The sequence below is a fragment of the Schistosoma haematobium genome, chromosome 4, assembly GCF_000699445.3.
Source record: "Schistosoma haematobium chromosome 4, whole genome shotgun sequence".
Lineage (NCBI taxonomy): Eukaryota > Metazoa > Platyhelminthes > Trematoda > Strigeidida > Schistosomatidae > Schistosoma > Schistosoma haematobium.
The window spans coordinates 10,102,398-10,121,910 of NC_067199.1; the positions used below are offsets into that span (position 1 = coordinate 10,102,398).

The window sequence follows — 19,513 nt, forward strand, 5'->3', positions numbered from 1 at the left end:
TTAGAATAATTAGTATAAGCCAACGAGGATGTGTATAAATTTGACGATCATCTAAAATGAAATGTAAATGATAGTATGTATTTCATGCAATAATTATTAAATTTTTAGAAATTTAAGACAGTCTAATTGTTATTCACTGTTGATGATAAGGATGCTGACGACATTGATGATGATGTTGATGAGGAGGAGGAAGTGGAAAAGGAGGATAATGTCATAAAATTCGATTGATTTAACGAATTGTTATTAAGACCTTTTATGTTCGATAGTAAATTAAACCATGAATTCAGCATAGTCACAGGTACGGGCATCCATACACATTTATTCTCTGACATAGATAACGTCGGTAAGGATGACATACTCGTGTTATCAGTTCTACTATTGTTGTAAGTGGTGTTTACTGTTGAAGAATTTAAATTCGACGCCATTTTCGAATCAGATAACATTACATTTTTTGTCAGTGGTATCTTACATTCACCAGCAGAAAAATAATCATTCCTATTCATATCTTCATTATGATTAGCAATTTGTTCATCTTTCATAAGATTCGATTTTGTTAAATTATTATTATTTATTGGGGAATATTTGTTTATAAACATTAAATTATTATTTGAATGATTTCCTGTTGAGTTTAAATGATTTAAACGTGTCAGTTGTTCACCTAAACGTTTCATATTAATTGAATGACGTTTATTATGTAACTTGGTTGGTAGTTCATCAGAATTTCCAGTTATTGATTGTTTAGTTGAATAATCTCTTAACTTTTCTATGATATTATTATTGTCTGTTAGATGAGATGAATTAATTTGGTGTTGTATACTTTGCATTAGAGGATGATTAGATTCATGGGTTAATTGTGAATGACAACTACATTCACAACACGGTGATCGAGGTCTGTTATCTTGATTACAATACTGTTTAAATTGTAATTTCTCAGATGTTTTTAAATTTGTAGCAGTAAAATTCATTGGATTATCTTTTTCATACTGTGTAAAATCTTCAACTTTCCATAATTCTGAATCATAATTATTCATCAAGTCCGGATGATAATTAGCGTGTAAATTCACTGGACAATTATCAATATTTTGATTATTCATCAATTGATGATTATCGGTAATATTGGTAATAATTTTCTCTTTATTTAAGATTGAATTGTTTTGTCCTATTCGACAACATGTATCAGTTGTATATATTTGTTTTTCTTGATCAACATTGAATTGTTCAATATTATGACAATTAAACAGGTTCAATAAACTACCGGATTGTTTGAAACATTCCATTAACCGAAAGTTATTAAGATAATTACTTTGTGACATCATAGATACCCAAGAAGAAATAAAATCACTTAAGTCGTTAATCTCATGTGAAGCTTTAATCTGGCTCGGATCAGACAAGGTTGATATTGATTCACCAACATGATTTAGCAGGATATTATTGTCATTATTATTATTGTTATTATCATGATTATTATTATTATTATTATTATTTGTAATGGTATTCGTTTCGTAGTTGTTCTTATTCAAATATGAATTGATAAATGTTGTAATTGTTGTTATATCCAAATTATTAGGAAAATATGTTAAATTATTAGTTGAACAGTTCAAATTTGGAGATTTTTCAGTTTGTGTAGATGTTAAAGTACAGTTATTCACATTCGTAATAGTATTTAGAATATTATTAATAGTATTACTAGTAGTAGTATGTTTACAATCACGTTGATTTTCATAAAATTTAGTATTATGAGAAGGTGTATAAAACCAATCTTGATGTTGTTTTTCATTATGATTATATAATTCATTTAATTTACTAGCAGTATGATATAATGAAGATGTTACTGGTAAATCAATATCATCGATTTTTGAATCTACTGGTAAATTGTTCAATGGTGTCAATGTTTGTTGTAATGTTGAAGTCACTATTGTTGGTGTTATTATTGATGTTGTCACTGATGTTGTTATTAGTGTTGAATTCATTGATGTACAACAAAATTTAATTAAATTTTTTAATCCTATAAATTGATAAACAAATTTACGTCCATGTACTTTACGTATAATATTTTTTTGATAATAATATCTTAATGCACGACTTAATTTATCATAATTCATACGATGATTTTTATCTTTACGCATACCCCATAATTTTGCAACAATTTCAGCTTGTACTAATATAAATTCACCACGTTTATTTGTCCATCTTATAATATGTTCATATTTATTTGATAATAATAATTCTAATAAAAATTGCCATAATGTTAATTTACCATTACTTCCATCAATTTCAGTAGTAAACTATCAATTTTGATCATTTTTTTTATCGAAGCAGAAGAAACAAACAAACAAATAGAAAAATTAGTTCGTATAAAAATTGTGAATGTCACATTTACAAAATAATAAGAGAAAATATTTCTTTTTAATTGAGATCATGAACCGATTGATGTTAGATCACCATTGAAAACCTGAAAGCACTGGTCTAACATCAATCGATTCATGATCTCAATCAAAAACTTAACAATCTCCACAACCCATAAAGAGATAAAAACATTTCTATTGAATCAAGGATATTTGTTAAAATGATTGATTTAATGTAGAAGAATCATCATGAATGATTCAAGCTTTTCAATAGTAATATAAATGCCAATATAAAATTAACTTAAACACTAGATAGTTTTCCTATTTTATTGACAGATCAGTAGCTAAGATCATGTTTTACGTTCTTACAACGATTTAATAGAAAGAACCTAAATGTTCAGATTAGTTATGTTATAACTTAGTCGCTAATTGTTATTGTTGAAATCGTCTATTACTTTTATTTGTGAAACAAAGAATTACCGTAATTTCCATAACAAGACTGATGCAAGTGAAGATTTATTAAACCCAAAACACAACGACAACGACCCAATTCGAAAATGCACTCGTTCATATATTGATTTTATACCCATTTTGATTATTAATCAGAATGAAATCACATATATGATCAATACCGTGAGTTATAACAAATCACACGCTGTATATCATGGTAATTTAATACAAAAATATTGTAACTTGAACAAACATCACACTCAAGTAACGATTCATCATTATTCAGTGTAGAACAACACATATATAAGCGAACAATTGTCATCAGGCTTTTGCTCTAATATACATGAATATTTATACGAAAATGTTAAACCAATCATGGCAATTCGGGTCAATAATCACAATGAAATAGAATACCTCACTGCACATAATAAGTAAAAAGTACAAGTTGATAGTAGGAAGACAGGTGTACTGATAGTAATAAGAATAATAAAATATGATAACAAAAGTCTTGTCAATAGTTAGACGTTGGAAATAGAAGGTCAAATGTAGGTAAATAGACTTAAACTAATCATCACAAAATATTAAAACCATTACATAATAAGAAGTGTGTAAATAATTAGGTAGTGAATAATACAAATGGAAAGAGGCGGAAAATTGCAAACAAATACCGGATGTGAAAATAATGCTAATGATAACAAAATTAAGTCGTTTGTTAAGTTATATCCAGCCATAGAACGGATAGGGGGTCACGAATTTCTTCTGTACACATAAATTGGGGTTAAATTTACGAATTCTTGTGGCTTCAGCTATATGTAGGAGATGGGAACGAACTCCGTTGGGAAATGATGGTAGATGTTCACTCATTCGTTGGTTAAGTTGCTTGGTAGTACGCCCGATATAGCTATCTCCATAAGGGCAGCTAAATTTGCAAATGCACATTGAGGAGGCCAACTCAGGTAACTTATCCTTCGTTTGTGTAGACATCACTGGTCGACTCGAGAAAATCAACACAAGATTGGCTGCGTAGAATGTCCTGCTAATTATTTTCGTTAACCTATCTTTCAGAGTATCGCGATTTACATCCCCGTTGAATTGCAGTTTAATGTATAAAGGCTTTTTTAGAACAGTCGAAATCTCCGACTTTTTTAATATTATACATGTACTTCTCTATGAACGCACTGGGGTAGCCGATCTCGGTCAGTGAATTGTTGATAAATTCCAGCTCTTGACTTAAAGTATCTACTGAACAGATCTTTTTTGCTCTGCTAAAAAGACTTCTAACCAAATTTCTCTTGTAACGGATAGGTGTAAACCTATAGAAGTATATTATCGACCCAAATTGCCTTGATTGGTTTGACATTTTCGTATAAATATTCATGTATATTAGAGCAAAGCCTGATGACGATCTAATTGAAAACAATTGTTTGCTTACATGTGTTGTTCTAATTTTCACTGAGCAATTATCATATTGAATTAAACATATGGAAGTAATGTTGAACAATGAATAAAAGAGTGTAGTTTTGCCTTTTCATCCTGTCATATCACCTCCTCTTCTTTTTTAATGGAATGTGTAAGAATAAATTTCCATGGAGAGTCTATTCTAAAGATTACTGTTCTTCTTCGTACTCTCTCGGATGTCGGCTGGTCACGTGGTCGTGTTCCAGCTTCTAGTTCAGATCTGATCAGTTATTCAGTTACACTGATATTATATGAATATATATTCAAGACAAATATTCATAAGATTTGCGGTTTAATGTGCAAATTATATAATTATTTGGAAATCTTACTAAGGTTTCCTTTGCAGGCCGAATAACATGTGGTTTTGTTATGTTTTTCGGTCGTCCGACCCACATACTGATATAAAAGGTACCTATTCGTTAGCCTAACCAGCTACTTGAGTGAGAAATAAGCTTTGTTGACGAAAATCTAAATTAAAATGTGTTTGCAATTATTCAATAATATACGTCTTTCTTTCTTAGGAAATAAAACCACATTTTCATATTTACCTTTCACCCTATATCTAATCGGCTCAATATATCAAGTTTAGGTGTGATGAAGTGAAATTTCTAAATTTCAACAAACGTTTTTTGAGGTCACCATGTGGTCACTTATCAACTTCAAGAAAAACAGAATAAGAGCTATTCGATATACTCTAGTGAAAACTATGGATAAATACAAATTATTGATGATATTTTGAAAAGAGAAAGGACAAAGATTCTAGTAGAATAGCATGAATTCATTTTATTTCGTAGGTTCTCGTCAGCTGCTTACAACCTGTGATATTTAAAATCATAATTACATAATGGGTTTAAGTTGCTAACTGAATACAATTTTTTTCTAAAGAGTTCAGACTATTTTGAATCTACTTCAATATAAATCAAACGATCACCCTAAACTACACGAATTCGTGATTTGTTATACTGAGCTGATCATCGTTTGTCCATGAAATATCGATATCGATCTACAGTTGAATCCCGACCGCATATATTGGTAGTGGTCAACAATCAGACAACAATTGTAAATATTCCTTCTTGCCTAGAGATTTTTATTTCGTCAGCCAACATCTTATAGTTATCGTTTCATGAAAAAAAGCTAAGCACATTCGTTTTATTTGAAAAATTCTATTCTTGTCACATTTTTTTAAGCTGACAATGATGTTAAATATATGGAATATGAATAACCAGTTTCCAATTCAGAGACCGTTTAATCTTAATTAGTTTTTTTCGATTTAAATTATGCTACTTTAAACTTATATAATAGCCAGAGTTTTATCACAAATAAATCTAGGGTTCAGTAACAGAAACGAATTTAAATAGGATAAACAGAATCGTCAACTAATTTAACTTTCCTATGAAGTACAGATTCGTTACTTGCCCCTAAGCCATAGTATAAATGGGAGGACTGGTGATACTCCCTAGTAATCAAGTGGGGTGTGGTTCGAACCCGAGACTCAGTGCTGAATGTCGTATACCTTGACCGTGTAGGCACCGTTCTGTTAAAAATAAGTAGTTGAAAGTGTAATAGTCATTAAAGACATTAATTAAATACTAATGACTAATAACTCCAGACAAATGAAAAAAAAGAAGACTGATAGCATAAGGACTTCGTCATGAGTAAAATCCTTTAACATAGTAATAAAAATAAGTACATTTAATTGTATTGTATATTGGTTTGGTTTCTGTATTTATGAATCACGAACGATTAGGAGATTCTCTAAATTTATAAAGGGAACCTTTGTTAACTGGGTGGATAGGATGGTTAAATTGAAACGTTTAAAAGATAATCCCATGCAGGGCTAAGAAAGCCTTGTAGGGAATATTGATTGGTTCTCGAGAATTGAATTACATTCGAACTTAGTCATTTATGCACCCCATGCCGGATAAGCCCATATAAATAGAAATATGAGGTTCAGTCAAAACCAATTTATGAATTTCAAGTTTGATTTCTCCCTAAGTGTATTATTTACACATTCTTTATCTCCAACAGATTCAGTTTGAGAATGTGGAGATTGATAAATTTCATTGAAATCATGAACCGATCTGAGCCAGACCGACGATGAAAACCTGGAACCAATGGACGTCTTTTTCGTCCCAGCATGGGACTCCTCAGCAGTGCTCATCCACGACCCCACACACAGGACTCAAACACAGGATTTTCAGTTCGATTCACAGTTTAAATGAAATTCAACAATCTTCACGCACTCATACTGAAAATTACTATGTAATCACTAGTGAGTAGCTTCGAGAGAAAATTTTAGGAGTTCGAATGAGAAACAGTGGGGATAATCCGTGTGGGATGTGAAGCAGTTACCCACAAAAGAAAATGGAAGATTATCGCGCATTATCGTGGGTTGATCGAAGTTAAGCATTAACGACATTGGATATTGAATCAGTTGTTTATAGATTAAGCGTTCACGTGAGAGGTTAGAGGTGCTGGGTTTGATTCCCACGTGTGGAGTTGTGGATGTGCACTATATAGGAGTCCCATACTATGTCGGAACGTCTGTGGGGTGCTTCCATGTTTTCAATGGTGGTCCAACTTTGACGGGTTGATGATCTCTATGAAACCCAACGGTCTCCATGAAACCTTATTGATAAAATAACTAATTCATGTCTCCACAAACTGTAAAAATCCAGTGTTAGCTCAAGAGGAAAGGTTGATTTTTCCAAATAAGTGTTAATGTGATCAGATGAATATCAAGAGATGTTGGACTATTTTAATAAAGTCCACCCAGCTTTCAAATTCACCAGCGAAGAGGAAAAAGACAACAGTATAGCTTTCTTTGATGTCCTAATTTATAGGAGGATAGGTGATCCCATAAAAAGAAATATATATTGAGAAAAAATACATGGACGGCTCAGTATTTCCATTCCCGGAGCTTCGCACCTTTAATATAAGATAAATTTGGTTAAATATCTCGACCACAGAATCAAGCTATTATGTTCTGAGGATAGTGTAGACAGCGAAATAGATATACTAAAGAACACATTACGAAATAATGGCTATCCAGATAATTTTGTCAGAAAATTCCTAGTAGGTAATAAAAACTGAAGAAATTGTGACTCATTCAGAGAAAAACCCTATATTTGAAACTGGATTTAAAGGGGATATAGCGGGTGATATTTTAGCACGTCGACTCGAAAGATCTGCTGAAAGGAAGTTTCACGCCTCTCAGTTACATATAATTTTTTTCAACTAAATCAGTACTTACACAACAAATCAAGGATAGGTTACCGATGATGGTCTCCTACATGTGTGTATACCAATTTAGCTGCTCCTATGGAGCTAGTTACATAGGCCGTACTCAGAGGGCTTTATCCTTGAGTGTTCGTGAACATGTACTAGCACGGTTGGGAAAGGGAGTTACTAAATCGATCAACAGAATTATTCTTTCTCACTTGGTAGATAGTGAACATTATATCAAAATAGAAGAAGTTTTCCCTGTTTTATATGAAGTTCCAAAGAATCTATCTCAAGCAGCTAGATTACAGCTACAGACATCTGGATCAACTCCAGAAAACCGAACTTATGTATCCAGAAAAGGTATATCCAGCCTCTATGTTTACCTTGACCTACGACTGGACCGCCGGATACCTTAGCAGAATATTATAAACCTTTACCACCCCTCCCATATTTTTATAACATCTATCTTAATCTTGACATCCATCTTTTCCAATTCATATGAATTCTTTTTTATTGTAATTACCTCGATAACAACTCTTTTATTACATGTTTGTACGATATTATTATTACAATTACTATTTTCGTTATTACCTCAATTAACAAGATGAAATTCTCCTACTGATAGTGACTGGATATTACTCCAAATCATTCTGACCTTCATTAAGTGACCTTTCTAATATACAAATAGCACAATTTTTAAGTATATATGTCGTAACAGATGCAAACGTTCACCATTTTTAACATATAACATTGTCAAATTCATTAATATATGCCTTATTTTGGCCTTTGTAAAATATCATAATTATGGACTTATAACTGTAGAGCCTGATGATGAAGCTATTGAAAACAAATGTTCGCTCAAATATTCTTCATTTTTTGAATATTCTATGGGGATTTTTAAATTTCGGATAAATATCATGTAAACCACCGTTTTTGAAAATGAAATTGTGAGATAAAAACATTCGTAGTACTTAATTGACTAAAATATTCTAACAAAAATATCTTAGTATGGGGTTTCTCAACAGTGTGTACCCACGACCAGTTATCATTAATGTCATTTGATAGTTGTAGCGCTATATCACATTTTGATCGAAGTCGAAAGCTTAACCTGTGGTTCTAATGGTTGAGCATACACTTAGTGAAATCTCCCAGTTGCTTCAAAATATGTTTACCAACGACTCAAACGGCAAAGTCATCAAAGTATCACAGGAAGAAAACCAATTTTCATAATGTATTTTATAACACCATATTACTAAATTGTTTTCTATTTTACACTTTGTTATCATCCTAACTAAAGATCAGAGGGGCGAGAATGAAAACAGGAATAGTGCGAAAACTACCGATCAACTTGATAAGAGTATATCAGAACTTTGTACTACCGTATAATGGCAGTGCATTTCACAGTAGCAGACCAATAAGTCACTGTCCCATTCAAATATACTATTCAAGAAAAGAAACATATCGAAATTTAAGTCAGACTTGTAAAACCATTGGAGTCCGAGTTACTGGTTTTAATGCAACAAACGTTCTTATCGCAGTCACGGAATTAGTATTTCTCAATAAACTTTGTTAACTATGGATTAGTGAAATTCTATCAGTTTAGCATTGAACTGTCAGTGACGTTCAGTATTGATTAAATTCAATATTTCCTGAGAATTTCATACTATATTATGTTATTAATAATGAATAAAACCATTTGAACTTCTATCTGAAGTTTGTGCTGATGATGTCGTTTAGAAGAACGATGAAAGTTTCACGACCAAACCATCCAGCTCAGAGAACAAAACTCCATCTAAACCATTAGTATTAGGTATTAAAATAGTAGTATATCATGATGAAATTCATCATAGAACCGACTTTTCTACAGCCATCAACCGTTATTAGTGTCACAACATCCAAAATAATAGTTCAGTTTCACGTATTTAATTCTTTTATAACCTTAAAAACTACATCGTCTATTTCAACAACCTAGTTTTAAATAACCAGTCTAATTTCTATAAGTATAAACGTCGAATTTTCTTCCCCTTTAACCTTCACTTCCTTAAATTCGATAGATAGACAGACATAGCAAAATTTGGTCTAACAAAAACTATCCTGTAAGATATACATATGTAAACACACATACAGTATACACCATATACAAGTATAACTACATACACGTAACTTTTGCTTCCGCCCGATTTTTGCTCTCCTTCCGTCTATTGATTTTTTTTCAGGATACGGAGCGGAAGCAGTTAGAATTTATATCGGAAGGTAGAAAACAAGAGAGAGAGAGAGAGAGAGAGAGAGTTGACTAACCTCTTTAGTCTTGGGATAGGTCATATAATTGTATTGTCTAAATTGATTTTCCGTTTTCTAACTTCATTTTTTAATCAAAAAAAATGCATGGCCTTGTTTCTTTATTTAAATCATGAAATTATCGATAACCAAAAAACTAACGAATCTCAATAGCTGATTAAGAGGCAAAAGGTGTAGAATTATTTTTTTTTTTAGAAAATAGATGGGGTTTGGATTAAGTTTCAAATGGTCATGGGCACTCAATAATCAATCTTAGTTCAAGTGAAGGAATTTGTTACAACATGAAAATGATCGAGATATGTATTATTGAATAAAGTGATTTTTAATTAGGAGACAAATCCACTTTAATAGGATGTAAATATATTAAGCTGAGCAGTGCCAAACACCTAAACGATTATTTTCATTGCTAAAAGATATCCTGTACCTAAATAATCAGTGAAATTTTGAGTACAATAAGTTAAGTAATAAATATATGGAAAACATCCATGAAAACATGACTTCCTTTTAATTTTCTATGATAGAAAAGTGGAATACTATCGGTTGTGTAATTCTTTTTAGTAAAGAAAATCGCATATCTCAACTATGTATGGTCATATATTCTACCGTAACTATTATTTTATGTACAATGATTCCATACTTTAATGAATATATGTAGATGTAATTGTGACCAAATCAAAACAGTTTGAATTTCCCTAATAGTCAATAAGTTATTAACAACAAAGCCTGGACAAAAAAATATAATCAGAATGGGGATTTATTGAGATTTCAGTAATTTAAATAGTTGAATTCATGAGTCGGGATCGTGAATGCGTATTACTGAGGAGTCTCATACTAGGATGAAATGGCCGTATATTAATTAGATCGACTCATGAATTCAACTATTAAAATAACAAAAATATAAACCTAACTCTAAATTCCACATAAGTATAATAAAATGGAATTAAAAAGATGAATAAGAAAATAGATTATCAATATGAATAGAGATTCAAAAAGACAATCAAAAGATATGTATGAAGGAATGCTAAAACCGAAGATCGAGAGTAAGAAAAAGCTGTAAGTACATCTATTTCATCGTGACAGTTTCTGTCTAACGTCACCTAAAATCTCTAATAAAGTGGTCATTTAAAAAACTCCCAATGACAAATGCACGTTATGGGCCAAGGAATGGTTACGTTTTCTAGGGAGTATATACATATATTTACTTGATACAGTTTAGCCCGATGAACCTCCTTCACTCAGTCTTCTCACTCTGAAGCCGGTTAAGAGCTTGGATGTAGGAAGCTTTCTTTTTCTTTATCAGACACCGCACATTATAACAATCTCCAAACACTGATTATAGTTAATATGCTGACCTCAACCCAGGAGTCCGCAATTAACAAAATGGCTGAGACCAACGGGCACTTGTGCTATTTTTTGGTTTGGTTGTCTTTTTTCTGCAACTCATCCTTACATCAGCTAAAATTGCCCGCTGAAGTAGCAAAGGTTAGGTAAACATAACACATGTCCTAAGAACTTCAGTCGATGAAAACTCTTAACTTAATCATACACTATAGTCATTATTCATAACATTAAAAATAGGTATGATCTGACACTTTGCCACTTCATGAGACCTATTAATACCAGTTTTATTATTATTGTTATTAATTACTTTATTCAATATTATATGTTTGGTACAGTATAGAATTCCCAACATGATTAATTGATGAAAACAGGATTCCAATCAATACTACACAATGGTTACACAACAATTACAACTCAATAAGCAAGAATAAATTCTCTTGTTAATATATTTGAACTGAACCTGTTTTGGGGTATGAAGCCTAGTGACATTAGTTGACTGGTCATTTCGAAGGAAGGAATGAATGAAAGTCGGACTGAAAACCCTTTATTTGAACAATCTAACCATTATTTTCGAGTTGTTTAGCCTCATCGACGATATAACTTTCCCAAGTTCAGATTGTACGATATATACATAGAAATGTACATGTATAAATCATTTTTATTAACAAGGAATCAGTTGTTTCATTTAAAATTTATTAAAATTAGCCGTGATAATTTTATAGGTCACATTGTATGTAAATAAGTATTATTATTATTATTGCTAACATATATATAGTATACATTATTTTTATATCCGGTTTAGGTAAAACTTGAATTTCCGTTGAACATGTATATCCTGAATCACTGAACTATATAAATATTTGTATATTGTGTAGTTGGGGGATTCAAGAATGAGTGGTAATTTGTGATATATATGTGATTTGACTAGTAATAATCGATTTATCTCTGATGAAGTATAATTCGACATTTTAGTTGTTATATTAAATGATTATCAAGTCAGTTAGTCTAAGGAAATGGATCTTTACAAAAGATTTACATATATGTACTATTTAATAATTTCAAAGTTAAACAGTTTTTTTTACAATTATGATATTCAGTTTAGGATTGTGGAGATTGTTGAATTTTATTGAAATCATGAACTGATCTGAGTTAGACTACCATTTAAAAGCCTGAAGGCATTTCACGGCCACTCTGTCCTAACATTGGACTTCTCCACAGTACGCATCTACGATCCCATATGCGGGACTCAATCCCAGGACCTTCGGACAATAGAAGATGGTCGCACGACATCGTGAATTGGCCGAAGTTATACACCAACAGAGTCGGATTTCAACTTTGTGATCTAGAGGTTTAGCGTTCACGTGAGAGACTGACGGTTTTAAATGGTGATCTAACATTGATCGGTTGATGATTTCATTTAGATAAATAATATTTTTAAGTGTTACAATAATCTTATAGTTATGCAACTCGTTAAAAAAAGATTACACTTTATTTAGTGTTTTTATTTAACAGTGTGTTGCATATGCTACGTATGCCTGTCGACATGTAACGGACAACTGATGGGGGATTTACAAATAAGGCATTTAATGGATGGTCTTCTAATTTTATCAACGAACTCTTTAATTTTGCACTGAACAATAAATTGGTTTTCTCCCACTTGAGTTTTTGTTCACTACAAATGTAGCCTAATTAACTAACATATTATCTTCTAAGTCATGGTTATACATTCAATTCCATAAATATTAACTCTAGTTTACAATGAGATATACATTGAGATTGTGAGATGATTAGAATGACCAACACTCCTCAGATTTACAATGATGGCTGGCACATGAGTCAAGTAGATTAAAGCTAGAAACCACATAAAACTATGTAATCAGTCTATGAAGACTTCGAATGCTAGACTGAACTACGTCAGCAGACCTAAACTTCCTTGTCAGTGTTGACGTGATAAATGTAAGTAGTGGAAGATGATATTGAACTATATATCTCAAAACTGGTTATAATGATATACATGTATTCATTCTTAACCTGCACCTAAACTTTCAGTTTTGACAATATATATTACGCTTGTATTTTGTGCAAGACAACAATTTATGGACGAACTAATGAAATTTAAAATTGTGAGTCATGGATTTTTGGTGAGAAATTCACCCGTCTATGTGATTGAATAACATTTCAGCATTATAACTGATGTCAGTTCATGATGTAAACCTTAATTCTAATTTCCAACTTTATCTTCTAAATATAATTTTCAGTCCTAATTCCTCACACTAATTTTTAACACTAACTCGAGCCTAGTAAGTGGTTGACATTTTTCTAGACCATTTTCAAAGAACTCAAATGTGCATCCACAAATGATAGTTACACCGTAATTTGTTATACTATCCATGTTACTTGTATTATTTTCATTCCTTGAGTGTTCCGTTCATTAATTTCCTTATATTGGAGAGTTACATAGATCTAGCCTCTGCTGATACACTTCAAAAACATGCAATAGAATTTGAATCCAACTGTTTACTTATAAGAAGAGGAAAAAAAGACTTAATTTTATTTGAATTGATTTTTTAGCTCAGTTTAGTTGATTTTCAGTGATAATTATGGGAAGAGTGAAAATGATTTTAACTAATTGTTCATATCGAAGTAGGTGGTACACTGTTTAAACTTAAAGAGGAAGAATATGTATTTGTAAAATCTCAGCGAAAGAATTTGAAGTAAATTCAACGTTTCACCTGGCAATCTGAACCAAGCTTTTCCAAGGAAATATAATCATACAACAAAATTATCGAATATGAATAGGTACATGGTTCTCCGTGTACTGAATAGGTCATCCAATCAACGTTAACAAAGTTTAAAGTAGGTATTTGCATTATTGAATAAGAAAAAGAAAAGTCAGCGAAGAAAATTTTCTTTTCGACGAAATCATTTACTTGCATTATTGTGTGAGAGACATGTAGTGTGAGAAGGAATTTCATTCACTATGTATTGTCTTTGGTCGTTGAATATTAAGAAAACAATTTTTATTCCCTTGGTATTGTTTTACTTGAATCTTTCCATTGATGTTTAGGACTACAATTGATCAGTCTCTTATTGGCATATGTGCACAATGTGCGTATTTCCTCGATATTGCCTTAATTTACAAGCATTATAAGCAAAGATGAATAGTAGCTAGCAGTGGAATCCACGACGCACGTTTCGTCCTATTTAGGACTCGTCAGCTGGATATACCTGCATCTCAGAGTTGATGTTCACTATGGGACTAGAACCCACTACCGTTCGCTTCAAACGCCATCACGTTATCCACTTAGCTACTGAGTTCTGATAGCCACTTGCTTGTACAATGGGGTGAAGTTCAATTCACTTGTTATTGTTTTACTTGAATCTTCCCATTGATGTTTAGGACTTCAATTTTTATACATGATAAGAATCAAAAATGTCACGGCATGTATAAAATGAAGATAAATAAACAAGGTGATAGAATGAATTCAAAGAGGAATCGAAAGTTTGTGTTATTTTAATGTTCCAGTCAATTGTTTAACATGTTCAGATAAGATAACTGATTTGAACCATGTACCTATTTACATTCGATAATTTTGTTGTTTGATTATATTTCCTTGAAAAAGCTTGGACCAGATTACCAGGCGAAATGTTGGTTTTCCTTCAAATTCTTTCTCTGAGATTTTACAAATACATTCTTCCTCATTAATCTCTCACATCAACTCAGCACCCAAATACTGTGAAACTATAAGATCAAATTTAGACGAAAATTCTTATTTAACTGTTAAAACTTGTTATCTGTTGATTGAAAACCAAGTGTCTAACTCATTCAGATCCTCATCCCAACGTCTGAAATAAAAAGATTTATTAACTGGATGATTAAATGTCAGATTCCAACCAGCCTTCGAATAATAGAAAAAAAAGAACGATTTCAAATAGAGGCAAATATTAAATATCTTTTGAATACTGGATATCAAGTTGGTATCTTGAAATATTTCATGATGATTAATGAACAGCCAAACCCCAGTCTTTTAAATTTTGCGGAAATCATTGTTACCAGACAACGGGAATCTGATTTATATATTCCAAAAGAAATGGTTGTTAATCATTCTTTGTCTTAGTGACAAACATTCCTTGATTACACCATAAAATTTTGTTCGGTTATTTTTTTTAAAATCAATTATTTTAACCATCTTCTCAATTAGTAATCTCGTTTGAACTAACTGAGCTTTACTCATTTCATTCTTAAGTATAATCAAGATTTTTTCATTGATCAATCAGTTGGTCCTTTGCTACTATCAATGTTATGGAACATTCTTTCATATAAGATATATACTTACAGTATTTTATTAAGTCTTTGAATTTTATTGACATGCTTGCTATACTATACTGATGTATGATCATAGCAACCTCCAAGAGACTAATAAGAACCAACCAGTATAATTGAATTCATATTATTCTCCTCAAATCTTTGTTCTCTCTCGTCAACATGATAAAGGGAACTAGATTTATGAAATTACATATACCTCTGATTACAAATGACAGTGGTATTTGCTATATAAAAAGTCCTGGTTAAGGTCCTTATCATTGTCATTACCATTCGTCGGAGATGTTGGGTGACATGGTTCAGAATTGATAACAAGAGCACAGATTTATTTAATCTGTATTCCTTTAGATCATGAGTTTCAAAATCATATAATACTTTTATTGCCAAAATAAACTCTTTCTTCTTGAACTATATTATTTGTGTCTAATATTTTCTACTAATACTGACGTGGTTACTATTTTTGCAACTGTGACATTTGTTTGGATAAGCCCATCTCACTGTACTGGTTCGGTATCAACTTCAACTAATACATATATGTACAAGGTCCTATGCTGTTAATGACTGACCGATAATTGATGTTCACCTGTTCTTTTACACTTTTTCCGATCTCCCTTTAATTCTTTTCCATTTTTCCTTTACGCTAATGTTTCAGAAATTTGAACATCCTACACAATTCACTACAATAAATTCTTCAACTGTTTATGCATGATAACAAACTTTAAGAATGAATAATACTGAAATTTACTTAGATTAATATAATATACAGCATTGTAAAACACTTCCTAGTTGGTTCATAGTGTCAATTTTGCGTTTGTTCTTTTAGTGTATACATCCACCAGACATTTTTATCATTACAAGTACGGGGATATATATGCAATTTTATCTGTGATTAATAATAATAATAATAATAATAGTTTGTCAAACCCGACTTAACGCTAACTAATATCAGTATTTTAAATCAGTTGGTTCCGTTACTTTTAAATACACATGCTGACTTCTTATCATAACTTAGGAAGTGAGACAACATTCCTACTTATTGTCTAACTAGCATTATTCATATCTTACAAGTATTGAAGTGTCGGAAGTAGGTTTATACTGTTTTATGTAAAACAGTGTAAATGTAAAAAATTACTGATTAACAGTGTTTTTCTAATTACAATTACTAACAATAAAATATATGCATATCATTTATGTATGTTGTAATGCATTAATAAATTCAACGGACATGGGAAGTTGTTGTTTTTAAGAAAATATTCTCTTAAGTGAAAGAAGAATTCAAGGAGAATAACTTGGGAAAAAATGATTCTTCGACAGACCTAGATTAGTTCGAAACTAGCATAGGGTAACATATAAAGTTTGAGTAGATGAATGTAGTCATGTAGTAGTACGGTCTACAATTAATTGGTCGCTGAGTAGTCGAATTATATTGGTGAAATTGTAATATGATACCTACTCTGAATGGCTCTATATTATATACACTATGTTGAGATGCTAGATGGTTGAAGGAAGTCGGCAAGAACTTCTGAATCTAGGTTTCATGATAGTTGGCACTAATCGGTAAGGTTACATGTAGCCTTAAGGGAAATGATGCTCCATGTGGGATTTAAACCTGAGCGTCTAAGACGTTATCAGTGAACTATTCCGTGAGGTAGTACAGTCCAAAATTTGTACTATCAGATAATGTGAACTTCAAATGTAACTTCCTTTATCCAAGTTGAATATTATCTACTTTCAGTTAACCATTATTAAAACCGAACCGAACATAAATGTATATAAGTTATAATTGCCAGAACAAGATCAAAATTAACAAGATAAATGTCAAAGGAAATTGAAATAACAATAATATAAATGTTTCTTTTTAAAGACAGAATTAAATATGGAGAAGGAATGAAATAAGAGGATAAAGGTTATGAAGTAATATTTAAACTTAGGATGAAATGTAAATTCATCCTGATTACTGAGACGATCTTTAAATATCGACTATGATTTAAACGTTTCATCAAATGGTTTTCATTACTCGCATACATCATCAGTACTCTTTAAAAAAAACAACTAATAAACTAACTAATCATTCACTCTTACAAGAACCACATAAAAGCACTTCATCAGTCTAATTTCTATGTAAAATAATCTACAGTGTTAGGGCTAAAAACTCAAAGTTCGAGACAAGAAAAGCCTTCTTATTTCGAGTTTAATACCACGTTCATAGCTAGTATAACCCGCACTGAATGCCTATAATAATACTATTACTACTGCTAATAATAATAATAATAATAATAATAATAATAGCTTACATCTTCAGAATCATGATCATTTAATTGGAATTGTATCGATGGAATATGTGCATCTTTTTCATCATCAAATAAATTTATCTGATCTGTTCTATTTCTCTGATTAAATACATTTAATTGATCCTTATTTTCATCATTAATATATGAATTAGAATTATTAACAACTGTGATGGATGTTGTTTGATGTGTTGCTATTGTTGTAGGTGTTGATATTGGTGATGATGATGATGACGATGATGATGTTTTCTCTAAATCATGATGTTGATATTCATCATTAGAGGTTAATTTAATTCCTGTGTCAATATAATTAGTTGTTGTATTTAGTATATTATCCTGTGTACAATTATATTCACCTTCTTCATTATCTTCAACTGTTATGAATGCTCTTTTCGCTGATGTACTTGTTAATTCTGTTGATTGATGATGTTGATATTGATGATGATGATGATGATCTAATCGACTTCGTTTTATTGATAAACTTGATAAATCTTTCTTTTCATTATTATAATCACATGGCGTTAAACTATGTATATCATTCATATTTGTTATATCAATAGTGTACAAAATTCAATTACCATTGTGTATAAATATTCATTATTAGTGAAATAAATAATAATAATAATAAAATCTGTTTAAGATATTTCACATGATTTATCTATATTAGATGAAACAAGAAATGGTATAGAGAACACATTATGAATTGGTCAAAGGAAGTTTCACAATACACAATAATGAAAATATTTAGCATGCATTTATTATTTAATCCTCAAATTTCCGGGCTGATCGAATCTGTGTTAGACGATTGTTATATAGTTATATAATGTATATATCTATACATATATATGTATATATGTTATGCGTATATAGTTTTGTTTCTTTTGTTTTGTTCGGCCTTTTCTAGTTAATAGTTGGTCAGTATTTTCGCCTTTCTTTGCAAAATAGGCCAGACAAAACAAGAGTCATCTTTTTTTATTCAGATTATTAATAGAAAATAGTGAATTGACGCCATTGTGTTAACGGATAGACAGGGGTTGGTTTATTATGTGTTGTACATATATATATACATATATTAACTACTACTAGTGTAAAAGACACGGAAGTGGGAGCGGAAATAAGAAATGGATGTTTAACATAATCAGAAAATGAATAATAGATAAGTGAGGTGCGTGTGTTAGTCGTTTTGTTAGTTTATAAATGAGCAGAATAAAAATGCTCTACAACACAGTATTCATTCAGCCTTCCGTGCTTGGACATATTGTATGCAATGAAGGGCGGAAGCGTACCATATATTTTAATGTTGCATGGCATGCATAGTACATCCGCTTGTGCATTACTGTGTAGAAATAATGTGTGTTACCTTTATGTATATGTGTATATGGAACATAATCAAATGTTCTCTTGTACATGACTTATGTATCTGTATGTCGTATGCAAGCAAATACGATATACGGACAGGTTAGTTTATTGACGGAAGTTTCAGGGATAGAGAAATATGAATGGACAAACAAGACGGAAGTTTGTCTCAGATAACAATTATTATCATTACTATTTATTTTAAATAAAAATTCAAATAGCTGATCAAGCTATCCTGGAGAATATAGAGTTAAATCTACTAATTATAAATCACAACAATAAAGATAAGATAAACTAGGAAGTGAATGATAGAATGAAACACAGCGATGAAATGAAATGAAATCAACAAAAAAACCTTGTGAGATTCTAATCAAAATCTTGAAGAATGAACTTTAAAGGTCATACCATTTGATATTTCATATCCTAGG

General features: G+C 31.2%; 1 protein-coding gene across 1 annotated transcript; it reads right to left on the reverse strand.

The window, feature by feature from the left end:
• Positions 1–122: 122 nt before the first annotated feature.
• MS3_00007349 (uncharacterized protein) lies at positions 123–18,998 on the reverse strand (the record flags this gene model as incomplete). The annotated part of the gene is made up of 2 exons (XM_035730089.2): positions 17,736–18,998; positions 123–2,285 (listed from the first exon to the last, which is right to left on the reverse strand). The coding sequence occupies exons 1-2, from the start codon at positions 18,270–18,272 to the stop codon at positions 123–125; spliced, it is 2,700 nt and encodes an 899-aa protein (XP_035589256.1). The 5' UTR covers positions 18,273–18,998.
• Between the last annotated feature and the right edge of the window lie 515 nt (positions 18,999–19,513).